This window comes from Garra rufa, chromosome 9 (assembly GCF_049309525.1).
Source record: "Garra rufa chromosome 9, GarRuf1.0, whole genome shotgun sequence".
In the NCBI taxonomy this organism is placed as follows: Eukaryota; Metazoa; Chordata; class Actinopteri; order Cypriniformes; family Cyprinidae; genus Garra; species Garra rufa.
The window spans coordinates 9,765,971-9,780,581 of NC_133369.1; the positions used below are offsets into that span (position 1 = coordinate 9,765,971).

Genomic DNA, 14,611 nt, shown 5'->3' on the forward strand with positions numbered 1-14,611 from the left:
TGTAAATGTTAATACATACAATTCTAATGTAAACACATAATTACAAAAATACCACTTATGGATTATTTTGGAAAAGCTCTCATAGTTACTGGTGGTAGCTAACTAAATGTTTCTTTTTCACTCCTAACCACACACGCCCACTTGCATATACTTCTAAAAGACTCATTTCCTATAGCTGGTGTGAAAAAAGCAGAAATGGCTCGTCCATCAACCTGCCTGACAAACAACTGAGAATATACACGCATCTCAACACCAAGAGAAAATGCACCGTAGAGCCACATGTGAGTTTTCAATTCTTAATCAAAATTAGGACAGCTCTTTATTTGAAGTTTAATGTTATCTGATTGTTTTCAGGAACCTGATTAAAATATACTTGATCCGTGTGTACTGTCTCTGTTCATGCGTTCACATTTATTAATCTGTTTGTTTATACAAGTCGATTGTCCATCTGTTAACATTTCATATTTGGTTGTGGTATTTCCCTGTGATACTTTAAAAAATACATATATATACATGGTACATGTCATGTCTTGTTGAAAGTGCTTAAAAATACCATGGTGCACTATACCATGGAATATCATAGTACTTTGAGACCATAGTACTGATTATGAAAAAAGTATTGGAACTTTCCACATATGCTCTGATATATCATGTTTGATTAGGCTACCATAATCCAAGATAATTTATGGTATTTTTTTATATATTTATACCATAGTAGTGACTGATTACCATACTTATGTACTATGGTATTTTATAGTACAACTTAAAAACAAGCAAGCTACCTAAAATACTACCATTGTACTATCATTTTACATGCCGCAATAGTCTATAAACACGGCGTTAGTCTTAACAGCATAAACCGCAAAAATGTTGATTAAAAATAGGCTCTCATAATTTAAAAACTCGCCTTCATTATTTTGTTTATTCTACTTGATGACGATTGCGCGCCTCCGCCCATTGATCAACAGCGCACTCCAGGCTTCCTTTTGTCCAACGGTCCACCTCAATGGAACATTCCATTCTGGAAAAAAGGGGGATGACGCTTTCGTTATCTTTTATAAAGTTTAGCTTTTTTACAACAGCCAGCTCTGCTATCACATTCAGCGGCAGTAGAAAATAAATTAAGGTCTTTAGATCTTGCAATGCGTCGATAAATCTCGTAAAAAGTGTTCTCGACACCGTTTGGGTAAAGCGACGCCACCCGTAAGTTGTTTTGGGAGCGGCGAAGAACCCCTCAGTTCTCCCAGCTAGCAGAGAGATGAGATGGGCGGGAGAACACGCGGGGACGATGCCGCTGTTCCGGGAATCTGCTTGATTTGAGTCTTCTGTCTGAGTAAATGGTTTTTGGATGTCACAGTGCCGACAGTATGTATCGGAGCGGGATTTGTGGAGTTGCTTGAGGGCGCGCTGGACCTTTCTTCCTCCTCCTCTTCCTCTTTTTGCTCTTTATTGGGGTTCTCCGCTCTAACGGCGGTCAGTGTTTGGCGTCTGGAGGTGCTTCTGCACGATCCAGATTGTTACTACGCTATTGCAAAATAAAACCAGGATGTAAGGAAAAGCGTTGATGTGGGAAGGAACTTTGGAAACGCATCCTGAGCTCTGCTGGTCCCTCCCGCCGAAGCTGGAGATAGGGATGGTGGTAAGTTGTATTTCTGTATTAAACCCTTCACAATCACCCTCAGCGTTTATTGGTTTTACACAGCAACTGCCTCTAGTTTCTCTCCTACTGATGGAGTTGGTTGTATTGATGCTGTTGTTGCCATTAGTTACAAGATCAGCATCAGCAACACACTGCATCTGACAAACTGCTATTGTCCCTCATCTCATGTTGCCAGAAAGGGGTTCACTGTTTTTTGGGGGGCTTGAGCCCCTCCCTGCTAAGCATTCCCACCCACCCAGAGCTATTCCACTGGGAGTACGGCTCCTTTTCAGGCTATAATTTCATTTATCTGCCATTGTGATGTGCTCATCATCAATATCCGTTTGAGTTGACAGGCATATGCATCATCTTTTGTTTTGCTTGCATCATTATTTCTCATTCTGATCTAACAAAGACTGAAACTCATTGTCCCATCATAAATGTTTCAGGTGGCAATATACATACGTTTAGACAATCTACTGAAGGTCTTTGAGTCATCTAGACTGATGTTTATCAGATTAATGTTTGCTCAGTGGTTTGTTTAAAACAGTGGACCTGCCGGTTCTTCTAGAGACGAACTAACTGACAAACATGCTCACTTTGTTTAAGCGTAAGGCTTGACTTCTTGGGAAAGCACTGGTCTGTGTTAATGCTTACTCAGTCAACATTGACTAAGACCAGTCGTCGGCTGAAATGTAATGACGTGTAGTTAAAGTTTATTGTACATCACCACAAAGAGTTGCAACAAGGGGAAACTCTATGATTTCAGCATGATAAGAGATGGGATGATTTCATTCATCAAACCACAATCCAACCAAATTTGTTTTGTCTATAGAGTTTTGTCTGTTGCCTGAATCTTTTTGTTTAAACCAGCAGTTCATCTAAAAATGAAAATGTTGTCATTGTTTACTCTCTCTTTCATGTTTTTCCAAACCAGTATGACTTCCTTTCTGCTGTTGAACACCAAAGGAGAAGAATATTTACAGAAAACAATAGAAGTGGATTGGGACCAGAGACTGTCAAGCTAAAAAAAAAAACACTTTAAAAGCAGTCCATATAGTTTCTGTGCTATTTCTGTAAGTCAAATGATAGGTTTATGTGGGACAGACTTATTTTTGGCTAAACATTAAAAGTAACTAAAATTTTAATTTTTTTTGCAGATTTGGATGAATTTAGCATTACATCACTTGCTCACCAATGGATCCTCTGTAGTAAATGGGTGCCGTCAGAATGACAATCCAAACAGCTGATGAACTTCATAACAATCCACACCACTCCAGTTCATCAATTATTGTCTTGTGAAGTTGTGTGTTGTACTAAACAAGCCCATCATTAAGATGTTTTTAACATTAAACCATTTCTTCTGACTAAAATATAGCGTTTTCTATCCATAATATTGCTTTCTTTAGTGGAATGAGAGAAGTATGCACAATTCAAGCAGTGTTTAGAAAAGAAAACAGTCTAAAATAGTCCTTGTGATGTTTTTATCAGCTGTTTGGACTCTCATTCTGATGGCACCCATTCACTGCAAATTTTCCATTGGTTAGCAAGTGAAGTAATGCTAAATTTCTCTAAATTTGTTTTGATAAAGAAACAAACTCCTTTACATTTTAGATGACTAATATTTTAGATGAGGGTGATTTCAATGTTCAGCAAATGTTCATCTTTGTGTGAATGATTCCTTGTTTGACAGCTGTGTGTTTCACTAAAGAAGAAAAGTCGTATTGGCATTGAAAGACACAAGGATGAGCATGTTATGACCATTTCTGTTTTAGGTGCACTGTTTAAGGGATAGTTCACCCAAAAATGAAAATTTGATGTTTATCTGCTTTACCCCCCAGGGCATCCAAGAATATAGTTGACTTTGTTTCTTTAGTAGAACACAAACAAAGATTTTTAACTCAAACTGTTGCAGTTCTGCTGAAGAAACAAAGTCACCTATATCTTGGATGCCCTGGGGGTAAGCAGATAACATTTTGGGTGAACTATCCTTTTAAGTCTGTAGACGTTAATTCTCCTTTATGTTTATTCAGATCAGTGCTTTGTTAGGGTTGGGATTAGAGTGGGCTTGGTCAGACTTCTGAACAGCGTATAGCGAAAACTCATGACTGAAGTGAGTGAGACACTGGGTGTGATGAAGCACTAGGCGATCAAGGTGTTTAATTACCGTCACAGCATCCTGGTTTGGCAGAGAGCATGTGTAGGAACTTGGCAGTGTGTTTGTGGATGCTCCTGTCTGGAAGATTTACGATGGATATTTGGGAGTCAGAAGACTGTTCTTTTTCATTCTTGTGACTGCGTTGATTGGATTTTCTTGACACTGGCAATCGTTTGGCAGTAGAAATCAATACAGTTTGACTGTAATGAGGTTTAAAGTTATTCCTTGATGATAAATGTCTAGGTAGAGCTTGGCACGACCCACATGTGGGCTGTCTTGAAGACCTGGAGAATTTTCCTCATTAATAATGAATATAAAGAGTAGGGTTGGGAATCGAAAATCGATTCCGATTCTGGAATCGGATACTTAAGATAAAGAATCGGATACCTGTTATAAAATTAAAATTTCGATTCCTCTTATCGATTCCTGGGTGCAATTTTTCCATCTAGTGATCTGCCAGGACCTTCCGCGCGTGCAATCTGCCAGGACCTTGTGTGGTAATGTAAACATCAGATGGATCGCGCGAAGTGCTCAAAAGTGTTACCCTGGAAATCCAGAGGTCTCGCGAGAGCACAATTTGAATTGTCTCTGCAAGACACTCTGGCATCGAGCAATGATGCAGGTTACTGCAATACGTAAGCAATTGTGGGAACCAATCAAATCGGTGTATCTGATGTAGGCGGGCCAGAGGCGAGCTAAGCTGATGATGACAGCACTGCGACGTCCGAATCATATAGTAAACTTTGAAAGATCGCTGTCGCTACAGATGAACAACAAGTTGTTTGAAATGGCTTTGGCCGCTACAATGAACGAGTTAGACTTGGCTTTCCATATAAAAGAGGAACAGAAAACCGAAAACTCGAATCGTTCCTTTGCAAGAAGGACGTTTTTGCTGTTTTGCCGACTGGATACGGCAAGAGTTTAATCTATCAGTTCACGAGTTCACGCTTACATATAATTAGCCGGAGAATAGTAGTGCATGTTTGGCGTGCTGTCCGGTGAAGGGCTCCGAGCTCGGGAATGGCCCGAACCCAGAGTACGTTACCCCCCAATAGGAGTAGCGAGAACTCGGAGTGATGAGATGGGGTGGTGGAGGTTTACTGATAAACCATCGAGTGAATTGAGGTGAGTCAGCTGTATTTAATTCTATGGCGCTGATTGACTTGTGATGTTTACGCTAAGCATCTGACGCGCTTCTCCCGAACTTTGTTAATGAAACATCATTTAGCTCTGCTGGTAGCTAAGCGTGTATTGTTGTGATTGGTCATGGCGTTATCCAATTGCGTGCAGTTAGAGTTTCAAATGCATGCTTGGTGCCGCCCCTCGAGTTAGGCAGTTTTCATTGCTCGATCCCAGACCCTTAATCTTAATAGATTAGGGTCTGGATTTTCCAGGCTACAAAAGTGTGGCTACGCTTTGTAAAAACCGAAGACAAAGCTACCGCTGCACGCAAACTTCATCTTAGAGATATGCAAGGGACGGATGTTTTAGTCCCGCGCCCGCCCGCTCCAGAAGAAATATATGTTATTTCGTCCCGCAAAAGCCCACATAAAAGTAACTTATACCCCCGCGGGAAGACAGGTATCTACTTCATCTCTTGGCTGCATGAAACAAACCCTCACGCTAATGTAAAGGCAACGATGACCAGAGTAATAGTAACAAACTCGCACGTGCCTAATGTATTCTTGTAAATCGGTCTTGTACATTAGGCACACATAAGTCCGCTGTTGATTCACAAAATATTCATTATTTCGGGGCTTTGATCCATAGTATTTTTGCGTGAAATTTCAAAATATTTGCATAGTTTTCAAAATGAATGTCCTTTGAGTGTTTTACAATGAATGCTTACCCATAGAGGTGGATCTTGTAAGGGTCAGTGGTGTTTATGCACATATGAGCACCAGCTAGGGATGCTCATTTCGGTTAATTTTCCTGACCGACAACCGCTGCTCGTTATCCGAACATTAACCGTTAACTGATAGCCTAAAATTAGAATAATAAATTAGTTTAAAATATAAATAGAATGCACGAGTATCTGTGATGATACATTAACAATACAAGCAAATGTTTTATTTTAACGTGCAAACAGCAGCATACAGAGCAACAACAAAAACTGTATTGACATATACTTAAATTATCACGCATCAGCAGCGGTTCTGAGAACAGAGAAAATCTGAATGAAAAAAAAGAATAATATAAATAGGCCTACACTAAATATGTATAAATTAAATAACTACCTAATTAAGATGACAAAACTAAGGCTACGTTTACATTAATCCGGATACATTTGAAAACGGAGTTTTAATTTTAAAACGCTCTCCGTCCACACTGCGTTTCCAAGCGTTTTCCAAAAGTTTCTCATCCACACTGAAACGTAGGAAAACATCAAATTCGCCTTACTGCGCATGCGTAAAGCCTCCAAAATTATACAGACGTAATAAGTTTTCACGCAATTCTTCTGGCGGGATAATTTACGGAAATATCTCATTATCCACTGACGCGTCTATATCTATATCATTTATCTGAAAAGCAGTTGTCGTCATGTTTTGCAGGACAGCAACTGTGAGTAAAATTTCTGTCATCATTTTAGGACTGTAATTTGAAGAGTGTACAAGGTAAATCTCTTTAGCAGCAGTGTGTGAATAGCACAGGCACAATTACTGGTGTAAACATAGATATCTATTGGTACAATATGCGTCACATGACTATAAATATGCGTCATCATTTTCAAAAGCCTCCGTTTTCACAGTCCACACTACAACGTGAAAACGGCGTTTTCTAATTTATCCACTTTGGCCGGAGTTTTTAGAAATACTCGTTTTCTGTGATAAAAACGGGGTTTTCGTGTAAATGAGAGGCCAAACCGCAGGGAAATATCTGCGTTTTCCCTTCGTGTAAACGGGGCCTAAAACACACTGAATCCTTTTATGCGCTTTGAAGAACTGTACCGGTCTTATTCTTCTCGTCGGACATAAAAATATATAGCAGGCCAGCCAATACCTCAGTGTGCCTAGTTTTTAACATGTCCACATGCTGTACGGATAGGCAGGACCGCTGCCTGTTAACTCTTAGATCCGCGAAAAAAAACACCATCACAAAAACCCTTTCAATTTGCTGTTCGGGACTTCCATCCACTGTCATATGCGTGTGGAGAAGCGCGTGTTTTACAGCGTTCAGCAATAGCCAATCACAGATATGTATGTTGATTTGATGATCAGTGTGGCCAATCAGAGGAGGCTATGTTACAATCCACTCACCAACCAAAGTGCCGGTTTCAGTTTTGCTGATTTCTACACTCTCGCGAACTCTCTTATTAAAACAAAGAAAGTGTTGGCATTATATAAATAAGAGATTAATTGTGCAGTGTAAAGGTTATTTTATTACTTTTTAATAACTTTATGAGATTGCGATGAACTACTCTAAGATGAGTGATAGCTTTCCAGTGATTGTAACGGGAGCGCCTATTGCGCACTTTCTAGACTATAATTCATTCAGAATTTGAATACATTCACTCACGGATTCACTCTCTGATAACCCAATAACGCCACTTGCCATTGAGTTGCATATACTACATCTGTTTACTAAGTAAAGGTGAAGCGAAATATGTCTGTACAGCCACACTGCGCGTGTCGACACGCGCGTGAGTAAACAGATAACTTACAAATAGCATTATTTCTTTCACCATGCAGCAAACGTAAAAAAAAAAAAAGAATAGAAAAAAACCCTTTAAACCGTTTAACTGATAGTAATAATCGGTTAAAATTCTTACTGTCGGTTAACGGTTAAACGGTCAATATGAGCATCCCTAGCACCAGCATAAACAGATTTAGAATGTATTTGCTGTATTTTTCATTTATATGTTCATTTTATAATAAATACAAACAGTAGATATTCAGTCACTTAAGAAAGTACTCTGAAGTTGTGAAGAATGTCTGAAGTAAATAATTTAGGAGATGTAAGACTGTATATTTATATACATGTTAAAAAGTTTTTAAATTCAAAAGTATAGCTTTGATTTAAAGTTTGTTTGAATATTTTTTTATAACATGCAGGAGAAAAATAAAAAGGCAAAACAAATGTTTTGATTAATAAAAAGGTTAAAAAATAAACACCTTTAGAGGAAATGTCAGGCATAGGGGGCCTTGCAAAAAAAAAAAATCTGAGAAGGAGTGGGCCCCTGGTATAAAAAAAGGTTGAGAACCCCTGTAATAAAATAATATGTTGCAAGCAAGCACTGAAAATAAACATGTTTGATATATTAATGTTTGACTTTTGTTGTTTTTTTACTAAACTGGAATCGAAACTGGGAATCGAAAAGAATTGGAATCGATAAGTGGAATCGGAATCGGTAAAATTCAAATGATACCCAACCCTAATAAAGAGCATAGGCTGTATTCCAGAATGCATTTACTTTATATAATAGACTAAAGCTTGGATGTTAAATTAAGGTTAGCAGTTCAACTGACCTGTCTGCGCTATTATGTGATGTTTGTCTTTTTGTAAAAGTACATTCTCTGCTCTTTCAAAAACCAACAGCCCATTTGGAACCATAAAGCAAGGATGGAAATTAAAAGGAGCCTATCAATATGCAAATACAGCCCCACACGGAGACATGAATAGAGCATCACATGCTCATAACCTCGGAGAACATGCTGTTTGCATCAGAGACAGCTGTGTTATGCAACCCGCGCCTCCATCTTTCACTGCCACTTGGGCTGCTGCAATTACATAAAGATCTCCCGTATGTTAAAGAGAGAGGGCAGAGAGAAAGGGTAGGCCTGTATAATGCCTGCCAATCTTCATTTTCATCATTATCTCATCCGTTTCCTGTTTACCGCTCAAGTCGTGTGTCTCTTAGTTGCTTCCCCCGACTGCTCTTTTTCTCTTTGTATGAAAAGGTTGGGCATCCATCTAGTGCAGGCTGTTTTTCTGTGCTGTTCAGCTGCATCATTTGGATTATATACGTGAGGGTTTTATGTCAAGGTTTATTTAGTGATTCACCCACAGTTTGCTGTTTTATTGGTGGCGATGATGTATGCAGGTGTAGAGCTGATGCTAAGGAGATGGTGTTGTGTGGTTAAATCCTCAGGGGAAAAGTGATGTTTGTAGTTCAGGCACACGCTGTTGGAGATTCCTTTGTATCAGATGTTGAAGTCTTAAAGGGATAGTTCAACCCAAAATGATAATGACCCCATAATTTTCTCACTCTCAAGCTATCCTAGGTATGTATGACTTTCTTCTTTCAGACAAATTGGAGTCATATTGAAAAATGTCCTGGCTCTTCCAAGCTTTATAATGGCAGTGACTGGGTGTTAAGATTTTGAAGTCCAATAAAGTGCCTCTATCCATCATAAAAAGTACTCCACGTGCCTCTGGGGGGGGGTTCATAAAGTCCTTCTGAGCAGAATATTATTTGTTGCCACTTTAAGAGCCACACGGATCCAATATACTGTTAAACATATTTTCGTAACTGAAAATGGTTTACATGAATAATCAGCAAGCACCTCATTTTGAAATATTTTTGCGTGTATTTGACCATTTAGGCACGCACCTTGAGCTAAAAGATAACTTTACATGTCCATGTTCTGCTCCGTCGCTGAGTACATACACAGAACAGTTTTCTTTCGCGCTTTTAAAAACACAAAATCAATGAAATTTTAATAAATCAAGCACAACCTGTTGTATGGTAGTCACGTTACATGATTTTGCTGATTTGCATGTGAAATTAGGCTTTTATTGAGGAGCGAAAGCACACCACTAGAAAGGGGGCAGAATGGGGCGCAATAAACGTTTCATCTCGATTACTGTATTTTCATAATCATTTGAAGCCGAAATCAATAGATTTGTGAAGTTTTATATGGATATTTTTCTTACACAAATGCATTAATTCTCTTCAGTAGGCTTGTGAAGCACTTTTTATGATGGATGGATGCACTTTATTTGGCTTCAAAATCTCAACACCCATTCACTGACAATCTAAAGCTTGGAAGAGCCAGAAAAAGAGTGTAAATGCCCTCCGAATCACTTTCGAGATGCATCTTAGACGAAACTGGACAAGTGTAAATGCATCTGGATGTTAAATCCACATATGCAAATTTTACTCCTCTCAAAATATTAAAATCTGAGCGTTGCCACAAATGAGTAGCTGAGTATCTCTTCAGCAAGCCGGCATGCAAACTGCCACAAATGCAAAGACACATTTATGAGGCCAAGTGTAAATGAAAACGTTTTAACAAATCAGATATCTGATCAGAGAAAACGCATGAAGTGACCATGTGTAAATAGGCCCCTTTAAGGATAAAATGTTGTCTGATTGTCATCTGTTTTGTTATCACTTTGTGTAGGTTTTGGTGTGATTTTTAGGAGGCCATTTCACTGTGTAGGCAGTCTGAATAGATTTAACGCACCCTTGAACATCTAGAACAGTGCTTCTATGTGCTTAAATCAGCTATATTGGTAGACATTTTGATGCACTAAACTGAAAAAAACCTTTTAATGGAAACTTTAATATAAAAAGTACAAAAAATGACCATACAACTCTATATTCCAATCTTTGTGTGAGAACAGACCAAAATTTTTATTCACTAAAAATATTTCCATTCGATTGCTTTTATTGTATGGAATAGAGCAGTGTGAACATTCTGCTAAATGTCTTATTTTGTGGTTCACAGAAGTTAGAATTCGTCTAACAGAAATGACATTTTTGATGAACTCTTCCTTTAACCTTCTGGCTGTTTTAAAATGAGAACTAAGATTTTATTCACATCAATTATTGAGCCCTGTAGCTGCCCTGCAGTTTTCCTGAATCATCAAAATGAGCGACTGGCAGTCATTTGAGTGACATTTGTCTCTGCTTCAGTTCCTGACTATTTTGAAAACGTGACACTGATGTCGTAAATTGGTAACTTTGTATTTCTCGTGTTTTGAATGGCTCTCGCCTCAGGTTGGTGTCTGGGCTTCAAGCTCACAGAAAATTTGAGATCTTAAAAGAGACAAAGGAACAAAGTGAACTCAAAGTTTGAAATGGTGCTTGTGTGAGGATGTTTGAGATGTACTGGAGTTCTGCAGGGCTTTTTGTGAGTCTTTCCCAAATTTGCATCAAACTCTATACTAAAACCTAGAGCGGTTTTAAGAGTAAACATGACTATAAATGGCAAAGATGTGGTAAAATTTTAAATCTGTGGGGAAATACAACTGTTTTTTTTCAATTGGACATTAGTAAATTAACTGGTACAATACAGATTTTCAAATATAGATTGTTGGTCAAGATCAAGAATGAACTTTTATTTGGGTTTGTGGTAAATGTTCTGTGGTATTGCGTATTTCATGGCCTGTTCCTGAGCAGACGCAGCTGTGCCAGTGACCTCTTTCCCAGGCTTCGATATGAGCTCTGATGGCCCTTGGCACTGATGCCCCTTGGGGCAAATGACACACAGTCACAGTTCAACCACTAGTTCTACCCTGTCAGCCCACATTTTCTCTTAGACTGTGCATGCGCCTCATTCTTCCACATCTTTAGATTTTCTCACTGAATCTCATAGATTATTTTTAGGGATAAGATGTCGTTCACCCTGTCATTAAGAATAATATTGTGAGGAGAGAATTGCGTAGCTAGGCAGTTCTGAATTGTTCCTGCTTCTTAAGTTTGTTTATAATGTGTTTTAATGCCTTATGCCTTAGACATATTTGTACAATTAAAAGTAATTGTTTTCTATCTGAATATATTTTAATATTGAATTTATTCCTGATGCTCAGCTACATTTTCAGCATCATTACTCCGCTTTTCAGTGTCACGTGATCCTTCAGAAATCATTTTAATATAATGATTTGCTGCTCAAAAAAACATTTATTATCATTAGAAACCTTTATACTTTGAATAGCAAGTTTAAAAGATCGGCATTTATTTGAAATGGTAATATTTTGTAACATTATTGATGTTTTTATTGTCACTTTTAAACAATTTAATGAAACCACGCTGAATGAAAGTACACTACCAGTCAAAAGTTTTTGAACAGTAAGATTTTTAATGTAAGTCTCCCCAAGCCTGCATTTATTGGAGCCAAAGTACAGCAAAAACAGTAGAATTGTAAAATATTTTACTATTTAAAATAACTGTTTTCTATTTAAATATATTTTGTAATGTAATTTATTTCTGATTTCAATACAGATTTTTTTTGCATTATTACTCCAGTCACACGGTTCTTCAGAAATCTTTCTCAATCTAATCTGAAATAGAAATCTTTTGTAACATTATAAATGTCTTTATCATCACTTTTGATCAATTTAAAGCATCCTTGCTAAATAAAAGTAGTTGATGATCTTTCTATTCATCAAAGAATCCTGAAAAAAATTTATTCAACTGTTTTAAATATTGATAATAATAAAAAAATGTTTTTTTGAGCAGCAAATTAGCATATTAGAAGGATTTCTAAAGGATCATGTGACACTGAAGATTGGAGTAATGATGCTGAAAATTCAGCTTTGATCACAGGAATAAATTATATTTTAAAATATATTTAAATAGAAAGCAGTTATTTTAAAAAGTAAAAATATTTCACAATATTACTGGTTTTGCTTTATTTTTGAAAAAACAAAAACAAAAAAAGTTTTTTTATTAGACGGCCCTTTTTAATACTAAAAGGCAACAGTCTTATTCATAAAGTTCCTTAATGGATGTTTTTCAAGAATATTTTACCAGGAAAGAATTAATGTTGTTTATCAACATTAGTACAGTAATATACCAAGTGAGCTACATTAATTTTAGCTCAATAAACAAGTAGTTAGTCAAGTAGTTACTTGCATATTAGACAAAATATTTTCACTGTTTTGTTCTGTTTCACCAACTAAAATAGTTCCAAACAAGGATCGCAGCAGAAGCATTCTCCTAGCAACGTTTTGCTATGATTCAGCGTTTTGCTCGAATCAGTTGAAATAACTCGCTCATGAAGTGACTTACCGCCACCTGCTGGTAGTTTAGTGTGTTTAAAAGTATGCCTCCACACCCAACATTTCTAATTTATATATTTATAAATCAATAAATGTATTTAAAACATTAATCTCACTTTTAATTTTGCAGTGTAAATTATGTAATCTCACTGCTAACAGCCATTTAGAATTTATTGATAAATTCATAAAATAAATTTCAAAGGTAATGCATACATTTCAAAAGTTAAAAAAAGGCCTTTATAATGGTAAATCAAATATGCAGATTTAAGATGTAAAAGCTAATAGAGCACTGCTGAAAATATTGCTTCAGAATTTTTTTTACATCAGATATTTCTAGTGGTACTTTTATGGGGATAGTTTGTGTGGAATAGTATCTGCTGATATGAAAAGTTCACTGTATATCGTAGTAATAAATTTAATTTATGACAGCCATGAAATTGTTTACTTTTTACATTAAACACATTAAATATTACATATATGCATGTAATATAATATCTATTTCCATTACAGGTTTAGGTCTTAAATTTCATATAAGGTGGTATTAAAAAGGTCTTAAAAAGTCTTAAATTTCACTTGTTCATATCGGCAGGAACCCTGAATAGATCTAGCTTTCCAAATTGCAAGAATGACTTGTAGTCCTTTATCATTTGTGTTGAAATCATATTTTAATTTTCAGTCAAAATTAGTTGATGGAATTCGTAGCTGTTCAATGCAGATTAGTCTAAAGTAGAAAACAAACCAATTTATTGGTTTTTAATTGTTTTGTTTTTTTGTTAAAGAAAACCATTTTTAAAGTTGGCAGGACTAATACAAATCTGAACTACTGGTCTGAAACTAGTCCAGCAAAGAAAATCCTTATTGTTTCGCCTGTCTAGGGAAGTATATCTTCTGTCTCTTGGCTCATGTAAACTCTCTTCTCTGCGGTGCTGTGTTGCATTTCCTTTGGTCGGTTTATGTTGTGGCTCAGCCTTTCGTCACACTGCTCAGAGCTGAATTTTATGCCCTTGATGTCTGTGTGTTTAACACACGAATGGTGTGTTTTTTTTTTTTTTGTCTTTTCTGACAGTCTATGGACTCTAGAGTCTGGTTCAACACAATCTTATGTTTCAGCCTCCAAGTTTCCCATCACGTCATAGCATAGAGTTCAGCATGGAGCGGTTTCGCATTCCTCGCTACACTTCATTTGTCTGTGTTTTATTCTGAATGAATGAAGTAAAAGCTCTAAAGCAGTCGCAGGTCCTGTAAAAGCAGCTGCTTTGAACTCGTGCCCAGAGGAACTTTGTGCCAACACAAATGGCCTTTGCCCACCCCCAATGCTACATACATGCCATACATCAGTATGTAGCGCTCTGTGGATGCTAACGTGCTAACTTGTGAGTGTAATGATGTTTAACACCCTTATGTTGATTTCACGCCGTTAATAATAGCTCTCCCAAAAATACAAATTGTCACATACTCACTCTTATTATTTTCTCTTTTTTTCTTTGAAACGCAATAAGGGGAAGCTGAATAAGTGAACTTATTAGCTTCTTGTTTTCGTAAAATGAAAGTGGATGTTGATTTATACTGCTGAGATCTTTTTTTTTTTTTTTTTTAATGATCATCCACTTTTTGTATATGGAAGTTGAGTAAATTGAGTATTTGGCCTAACAACACATTTTGTGTTTCACAGCCGAAAGAAAATTCATATGGGGTCAAAATGAGATGATGATATGTTTTAAATGAACTATTCCCTTAGTTTGACATTTGTAGTATTTAATTTGACTAGTAGTCATGCATCTAGCTTGTTTTTTTAATAAATAATGGTTTCAGATTATAGTTTTGATGTAGTTTTAAATATTTTAGGTAAAGTTGAGAAAATTAAACTT

At 36.9% G+C, this 14,611-nt stretch overlaps 1 protein-coding gene across 1 annotated transcript in view; it reads left to right on the plus strand.

The window, feature by feature from the left end:
* Positions 1-16: 16 nt before the first annotated feature.
* arhgap33 (Rho GTPase activating protein 33) overlaps positions 17-14,611 on the plus strand; it is a 65,315-nt gene continuing 50,720 nt past the window's right edge. Inside the window, exon 1 of the mRNA XM_073847739.1 lies at positions 17-281. Within this exon, the coding sequence (XP_073703840.1) occupies positions 263-281 (19 nt within the window). The 5' untranslated portion in view covers positions 17-262. The remainder of the gene's footprint in view (positions 282-14,611) is intronic.